At 40.5% G+C, this 8,776-nt stretch overlaps 1 protein-coding gene across 1 annotated transcript in view; it reads left to right on the top strand.

Annotated features, from left to right (window-relative positions):
- Window positions 1–5,394, top strand: part of Vps36 (vacuolar protein sorting 36 homolog (S. cerevisiae)) — a 23,743-nt gene extending 18,349 nt beyond the window's left edge. The window contains exons 7-11 of the mRNA XM_013034814.1: window positions 771–836; window positions 2,689–2,753; window positions 3,358–3,442; window positions 4,332–4,408; window positions 4,493–5,394. Coding sequence (XP_012890268.1) covers window positions 771–836; window positions 2,689–2,753; window positions 3,358–3,442; window positions 4,332–4,408; window positions 4,493–4,586 — 387 coding nt within the window. The 3' untranslated portion in view covers window positions 4,587–5,394. The remainder of the gene's footprint in view (window positions 1–770; window positions 837–2,688; window positions 2,754–3,357; window positions 3,443–4,331; window positions 4,409–4,492) is intronic.
- The last annotated feature ends 3,382 nt before the right edge of the window (window positions 5,395–8,776 follow it).

Genomic DNA, 8,776 nt, shown 5'->3' with positions numbered 1-8,776 from the left:
CCACTTCCGGTTTTCTGGTGGTTTATTGGAGATAGGAGTCTCACAGTCTCTCCTGCCCAGGCTGGCTTTGAACCTCGATCCTCAGATCTCAGCCTCCTGAGTAGCTAGGATTACAGGCGTGAGCCACCAGCGCCCGGCTATTAAAACACTTCTTTACAAATATTTTTACATTTCTAAAGAGGGTTTTTAAAATAATGTGAATGTGTTGGGCGTTGGTGGCTCACGCCTATAATCCTAGCTACTCAGGAGGCTGAGATCTGTGGATCGTGGTTCAAAGCCAGCCCAGGCAGGAAAGTCCGTGAGACTCTTAGGTCCAGTAAACTACTAGAAAACTGGAAGTGGCACTGTGGCTCAAGTGGTAGAGCACTTGCCTTGACCTGAAGAGCACAGGGAGAGTGCCCAAGCCTAGAGTTCAAGCCCCATGACTGACCCCCCCCCACCAAACAAAAAATGGGTGTTACTTATAGAATTGTGCTATTAATAAATTGATATTTATAAGAAAATTTTATAAATCTGTGTCAGAGGGGCATAGCTGAAATAAGTTAAAGCACTGAAGTATCCTTTTATAACATGGCATAGAGGCCCTTCTTTTTATTTAGACAAATGCTGAAATAGTACAAACACTGATTTAACATGGCTTAGTATCTTGAAAAAACTTGGTAAAAAAGTGTTAGAATTTGTGACTTCACTCTGATTATGATTTCAGTTACAAAGAGCTCAAGTAGACTGATGGTAATTCTGATTCTCACTTTTCTTTCCGATTTAAACAGGAACGAGGGGGAATAATGTCACTCACAGAGGTGTACTGTTTAGTAAATCGAGCTCGAGGAATGGAAGTAAGAACATCATGTTTCCATGCTCTTTCAGTTAAATATAGTCTTTCTTGATAGAATACAAATTCCCTTCCAGCAGCTACCATTTGGGGAAAGGTTGTAAATATAAAGTTATTTTGAGAAGTGTTGTGGTGAAGTGGGAAGAACCCTTCCCTGGGATCTTGGAAGGAGAGTCTGTTCCTGGTTTTGCCAGTGCTTTGCTGAGTGGCCTCAAGTAGCTTATTTAACCTCTCTGGGACTCAGTTTTCTCCTAAGATTAGAGTTTGGATTGTTGCCCTTCAGCGCTACTGTTCTGTGTGGTATTATAATGAGTGAGGCTGTGCACAAAGCCCTTTTCTTCTATAGCTAACCCTTTAGAATTTCTGCAGCTGAACCCACATTGCCGTGTAGGCAGCTCTGGTCACCCTGTTCCTCTGGCTGAGTATCAGCAGGGACTGTTCTGCCCTTCTCCTTACCCTGTCACCTTCAGACAGCCTTAGCTTCTGGTCAGCTGGCATCTCCATAAAACTTATCTATATCTTTCCAGCCATCACTCCAGTCTTATGAGTGAAGCTTCTGTTCTGTTCTGTGTTTTATTTGCTAGTTGTAGCAGCCATCCATGAGTATTTTTACTGTCTGCCTTACATACTGCAGTGGTATTACACTTCTTACTCAGTGTGGTAGCTACTCTTAGTATCCTCATCTCTGGGATTACTTGGGGATCAGGAAATAACTCAACCAAGGCTACACCCAGACATAAAGGTTTAACTCCGATTTGGAATCAGGCCTGTCTGGCCCTGGAGCCATCCTGTGTGATTCAAAGCTGTGCTTGTCCCTCCCTGTCCTCCACTGTGCAGACTGTAGGCCTGGACTATCCAGGAGTACCCCTGGTAGCTACATGTGGCCATGTGGACTTAGTACACAATAAAGAAGTGTTAAATGAGCCTGTAATCCTAGCTACTCAGGAAGCTGAGATCTAAGAATCATGATTTGAAGCTAGCTCAGGCAGGAGACTCTTATCTTCAATAAACTACCAAAAAGCTGGAAGTAGAGATATGGTTCAGGTGATAGAGCACTAGCCTTGAGCAAAAAGAAGCTCAGGTTCAAGCCCCAGGAGTGTCACCAAAAGAAAAAGGAAATGGCAGTATCTTATATTTCGTGTGTGTGTGTGTGTGTGTGTGTGTGTGTGTGTGTGTGTGTGTGTGTCCGTCTGTCTGTCTGTGTGTGTCTCTGTGTGTATATTCATGCATGCTAGAGATGAAACACAACCTTGATGCATGCTAGGCAAGTGTTCTACCACTGAGCAACTCTCTCAGATCCCCATTTTTTACTATTTTTGTGACTACTAAAAAATGTAAAGTTATACATGTGGCCTGAATTATATCTGCTTTGGGTGTGTGTGTGTGTGTGTGTGTGTGTGTCTGTGTCTGTGTCTGTGTGTGTGTCTGTGTATCTGTGTGTCTGTGTCTGTGTCTGTGTGTCTGTGTCTGTATGTACTACTACTGGGGCTTGAACTCACAGGACCTGTACTCTCACTTGGCTTTCTTGTTCAAGACTGGTGCCCTACCACTTGAGCCATAGCTCCACTTATGTCTTTTTGCTAGTTAATTGGAGATAAAAGTCTCTTGGATTTGTCTGTGCTATCTGGCTTTGACCTCAGTCCTCAGATCTCAGTCTCGTAACACCTGATTTAGAGAGCACTGCTTTAATGAATCAGTATGTTCTTTCATTAACCCCTTTTGCCTTGTATTGTAGATTCTCATCTACAATGTTTGGTGATTTGCTGATTTTTCATTTCCTATATTTAGTGGCATGACAATTATGTAGCATCACTCTATTACTTTGCAATATAAACTGTATGTCTTTTCCCCATTAGTTGCTCTCTCCAGAAGACTTAGTGAATGCCTGCAAGATGCTAGAAGCACTGAAATTACCTCTCAGGTAAGGAACCTCCAAAGGGAGTTTACCACCTGTAACTATTATTTTGCACCAAGGAGACCAGAAAGCTCAGCCAGGCTTACCACCCAGAACAGCAAGCCAAAATGTTCTTAAAACAACATTGTCTTTGAGCTGAGTTCACCCAGCACCACATCTTCTGTCCTCCTGGCTTTTAGCCTATCAGGGCTGGGCATGTCCTAAGGATCCCCTAGTCAGACTCTGACTTGGAAGAAGATAAGTATGTGAGCTCCTCCCAGGAGGTCAGAATAACTAGCTCTCTTCCTGTAGATAATTTGTGTTGGTCTCTGCAGAGTCCCAAGTGTGGGATTAAGCTGTGAATTGTATGCTCCTTATCTTCAGGCTAAGAAAACTCTGTAGTCAGGCATATTTTGTTAGCATTTATTGCAATTCATAATTTTATTATCTGTTAATTCATGGGCTCTTCAGTTGTGCCATAGTAACCTGTGGTCATTGTTTTAAATGTTCTATTATTAATACTATCCTCAAGCCTTAGCATAAAGCAAAGTAAAAAGTGTTTGCTCCTCCTTAGTAGTAGACTATCCCAGATGATTCATGGTTTTGTTCTTGCATCTCTGGTTATTTTCAGGCTCCGGGTTTTTGACAGTGGTGTCATGGTAATTGAGCTCCAGTCTCACAAGGAAGAGGAAATGGTGGCCTCAGCCTTGGAGACGGTATGTGAACCCGGTTTCCTCTAGCCATTAGGGCTTGCCACGAAGACCCAAAGGCTTCGCAACTTGAAAAGCAGGATTTCCTGTTGAATTTGACTTTACTAAAACATAGTTATTTCGCAGACTCAATTAAAAGCGGTTTATTGCTGTGTGCCAGTACCTGTTATCCTAGCCGCTTAAGAGGTTGAGAACCTAGGATCATGGTTCATGGTTCAATACCAGCTCAGACAGGGCCAAGTCTCTTATTTACAATTAAGAACCAATGGAGCAACGGCTCAAGTGGTAGAGTGCTTGCCTTGAGCAGAAAAGCTCAGAGATAGTGCCTAGATCCTGAGTTCAAGCCCCAGGATGTGTACGTGTGCACACACACATACACATACATACATACATACATATACACGAAATGGTTTATTGCTACCAATGATATATTTCACTTAACCAAAGTCATATATTGAAAACTTTCTGAGGCTTCTTGATTCTCTTAACCTTTTAGGAGTAGCAGAGTTAAGAGTTAGTGCTTGCTTCTCTGTTGAAGCTCAGAGTTTTCACATCAGTAAAAGACCCAGCTGTTCCTATATAGATTCTTTACTGAAGTATGCAATAGATACTCCAGTAGAATTTTGTTATGTGTATCTAATAGCTCATTCTGGCCTCCAGCGTAGGGCCCTGTTACATCGAACATCTTATAAATGGCTCCAAGTTGATATGTGCCCTCTGTTTTATTTATTCTGGGTCTGTTAACCCCATAAAATTAAGCATTAGTTAAGATTTCATTTTACAATGACTGTCTACTTTTAGTAAAGAAATACAGTAAATTGTTTCCTGCATGGATTCTGCCTGAGCACTTCAGTGTAGGAAAGTAATCACATTTTTCCTGCTGTGTTGTGATTAGGTTTCAGAAAAGGGATCCTTAACATCAGAGGAGTTTGCTAAGCTTGTGGGCATGTCTGTCCTCCTGGCCAAAGAAAGGTATGTATGCCCTTGCCTTTCATGACAACTTGTTTCTGTGTTCTGAATGGACAGTTAATCATGGATTTTTCTCTTTAATCCCAGGTTGCTACTTGCTGAGAAGATGGGCCATCTTTGCCGAGATGATTCAGTAGAAGGCTTGCGCTTCTATCCAAATTTATTCATGACACAGAGCTAAGGATTTTGTACTTGAAATACTTCTTGGCTGTACATTTGTTTCATGTAGAGGTATTGTGACATTAAGACATGAGATAAACCCTGATCAAACTGAGAATTTGTTAAAATTCTACAGTATCATATAAAACTCTTTTCATCTTTCTCTAAATACTATGGAAAATATTATAGGAAACTACAGAAAAGTGAATGTCAATAAGGATTTAAAGTCATTCTATGGTTATTCAGAAACTTCTGAGTTTAACTTGAAACATGGTGGGTTTTAACTTGATCCCCAAAGGGGAAACAATTTTATAAAGAAGGGAATTTAAGTCTTTGGGGAAGGAGAAAGAGAGGTTGCGTGTTTGAGCCGATTAGATTGCTTATTTCTATGTGATTAAGATTCACAGAATTGCAAACATTTTCCTCTGTGTTTGATGTGCCCGTGGGGGGTTTTCATGGAGGAAGTCAGAGCAATAGTGTCATTTAAGGACCTGACAACATTGGAACCAAATATCAAACTGCAGAATGCCACCAAGACTCTTTCTAAGGGCTTTCAAAGTAGCCATAACAGACCAAATAAAACATCTTTGAAAAAAGAGAGGAAAAGGGGTGTGGCTCTTGTCTAGCATGCAAGCATGAGGCTTCCCAGCAGTTGGGGAGTAGGGGAGGAAAAGGAGAAAATGTTTGAATTGTGTCTATATACTGCAACTAATTTCTCTTTATTTTTTAAGTGACGATTTTTCATGGCTGGCATTTAAAGAATGTGACTGTGTCATTTTGCTTGAAAAATTTGTGGATTTTGAAACTGAATTAAAGAGCTGTATGGATTTGCCCAGAGTTATGATTACAGATCTGAGAGGGAGACAGCATAGGAATTCCCTAAGATTGTTGTCCTGGTGGAAGGGCAGAGGAGACCTTGAACCTCACAGGAACTTCAATGGTCTTTGACCTGGAAGTCAAGAATAGGAAATAGAAAGTTAGGAGTTAACATGTCTCCTTTTTCCTTCTTTAAGGGGTCTCAGCACTGAACTAAAAAAATTTTTTTCTATTGTATTCAGCAATATGTTTTTCTTTTTTTTTATCCTACACATTATAATTTGTGTGGAGGAACCATCACATAAAAAAGTATTTCTGATAACAAAAACTGGTGACTTTTGCCTGTAGATTGCTTGAGGTTTTTTTTTTTTTTTTTTCTTTTGGTCGTGGGGCTTGAACTCTGGGCCTGGGCGCTATCCCTCAGCTCTTCAGTTCAAGGTGAGTGCTCTACTGCCTGAGCTACAATGCCACTTCCGGTTTTCTAGTGGTTTATTGGAGATAAGAGTCTCACAGACTTTCCTGCCTGGGTTGGCTTTGAACCGTGATCCTCAGATCTCAGCCTCCTGAGTAGCTAGGATTACAGGTGTCAGCCACCGGCGCTGGCAGATTGCTTGAGTTTAAAACCAGACAGCTGGTCTCCATTTGTTACTATGCTACAATGTACAGCATACTGGTATTACCTCAAACTCAGGGACCCCACAGGACAAAAAGAGATTCCCCCTTTCTGAAACTGAAGTAGAAAGAAACTGTTGGGTTTGGCCACACCTCTGGAAGAGCTAGCTGGAAGAAAACTGGGGGAGGGAGGTCTAGTTCCACACTCCAGGATTTCTAGTACATTTATAATGGGTGATATAGAAGCCACTACCAAAGGCTACTACAGATACCCTTTGGGGAAGTGCCAGAATCCTCAGCCATAGACCCAGGGATCCCAACTCTTGATTCCTCCCTGAGAAGTGGCTGTCATTGCTTTGTGTCCTCCAGTTACATAGGAATGCTATGATCAAGGCAGCTTGCTTTAGTCTTCACTTTCAAAATTGTCACTGGCTCTTCATTGTGGTGACACATCCCCTAATTACCTCATTGCTCAGCCTCAGGTTTATTTAGGGGGTAATTCAGTGTCTGGCCACCCAAGTCTTTTAGGGGTTAGTTAGATTGTTGTGTAACTTTGTTTGTATGTCTTACCTTCCTCTGGGTTGCTTTCTCTGTCCTGTCTCATGGCTCTTGCAGACTTAACACAGACACATGTAAACGCATTCATATACACATGATACACAGTGTCTCACCTGGTGAAGGTTCTTAAAAATCAACAATGATAGTTTAAGAGCAATTGCAATAAAAGTTCCAAGAGAGGTTATTGGAGCTACTGGATCTAGTTCTTCAATGGTTTAGACTCATTTCAGCCAACCTATATAATTCAACATCTTTAAGTGACAAATTAGATTACTGATTAATCTAAGTTGTATAAAGTGAATTTAAGAGGAAGAAAAGTGACATTCAAATATACTTTGCAAATGTCACATTAAAAATAGTTATGACTGCTTCTATATTATTTTAAAGTGGGTATTCTTTGCTGTTTCCCAGATTTCTATGTATATATTTATGTTTTGCCAAACGAGCTATTTATTTTGGTAGAGGGTATGTTTAAATACAACCAATCAGGCCCTAAGTGGGAAAAACAAAACAAAAAACAGCTCTACCTTGGTGCTTATCACTCTGTAATCATTGTTTCTGTTTTCTGAACTCTGCTGTAAGGACTATGTATCTCTTTGTAGCTTTATGGTTATGGGATATTTATAGTCATTCAAGAAAACTTTTTTTTACAATGTATAAGTGAATATTTTTTCCAGATTAAATAATTGGTCTTCATGTATATAAAGTAAAATTATTGCAAAATTTTAAGGTGATTTTCTTACTTGGGTATTCTTTTTTAATACTCTGAAAAATACATGAAAACATTAAATCTTTCATCATAGAAAGTCAATATATTAATAATTTTCTTTTAGATTTTTATAATTAGCATTACTTATAAATTTTTATGACTTTTATGAATTTTAGTTATCTTTGAAAATGGAAAATGAGTCACGAATTGTTCTTTTCTTCTTCCTTTTGTTGTGAATGCACTCTAGGCTGACCCTGTGTGACCACATGAGTGTCTGTTTGTCTCTTGTCTCTTATTCCACTTCCAGACTATGCTGGGTGAAGTGTGGATTCATTCTTTCACCACCTGCATACTCAAGTACCTAAAATGGTTCTTTTTTGCCCAACAACCTCAGTCTTCACTTCAGTACAGTGGAGTTACAACTTGAAAAGTGATTAGGTTTTAAAGATTTGCCTAGAAACAAAATCAACATGCTCAAAATGATCCTCGAAAAAAAATCTCTTAAATTGCCAATAAAGTTCTCATCACAGTTTTAATCTGAATCTCTGTGTAGTGATATATAGATATGAATATATTATGTATATAGTAAATACAATATATAATTAAAATGCATTATCAGCACTAGGCTTTGTAGCATTAATGATACTGTTTTAAAATGTCTTTCTTTTGCCAATAGTGGTGGTTGGATTTATGTAATCTGTTGCCAATTCCATTATTAGGATAGATTTATAGAGTGTAAGCTCCACAAGGGCAGAGAGATTTGTAATTGGTTTGACTGTGGATATATTCCCTGGGCCCAGAATAGAAACTGGCACACAGTCAGCATTCAATAAATATGTACTGAATGAACGAACTTTGATGTAAATATCTATTTATGATTTGGCTCTATCCTACTTTAGTTCCCATCCAATCCAGTGAAACCATATTTTGAAATACATGGAATTCTGGGGCACTCAGCAGCGGGTATGATATGTAGTGAATAAGATGTGCCCCCTGCCTTAAAAAGAGGTGGCTTCAGGGGCTGGGAAGGTGGCTCAGTGGTAGAGCGCTTGCCTTGCATGCATGAGGCCCTGGGCTTTATTCCTCAGCACCACATAAGCAGAAAAAAAAAAAGCCGGAAGTGGCGCTGTGGCTCAAGTGGTAGAGTGCTAGCCTTGAGCTGAAGAGCTGAGGGACAGCACCCAGGCCCAGAATTCAGGCCCACGACATGACCCCCCCCCAAAAAAAAAGAGGTGGCTTCATTGGGAAACTATACGTGGAAGCAACTTTCACCAAAGGTAGAGTGAGGTGTCATGGAAGGGTACCATGTGAGGCTGACAGAGAAAGGAGCTCTGATGGAGGACTCTGGAGTCTGTGGGAAAGGAAGAACTGGTAAGCTAGACTCACAAAGACAGAGAGATTGCCAGTGAGAGGAAGGGGCAGGGTCACAGGAACAGCCTGAGGTGTGCCCCTTCCTGTTCCTGGACATGTTTCTCTTGTCTGCCCAGACTTCCTTTCATTGCTTATTCACACCCACC

This window comes from Dipodomys ordii, unplaced genomic scaffold (assembly GCF_000151885.1).
Source record: "Dipodomys ordii isolate 6190 unplaced genomic scaffold, Dord_2.0 Scaffold197, whole genome shotgun sequence".
Lineage (NCBI taxonomy): Eukaryota > Metazoa > Chordata > Mammalia > Rodentia > Heteromyidae > Dipodomys > Dipodomys ordii.
The sequence above is the reverse complement of the archived record's forward strand: the minus strand, read 5'-3'. Positions and strand labels throughout refer to the sequence as shown.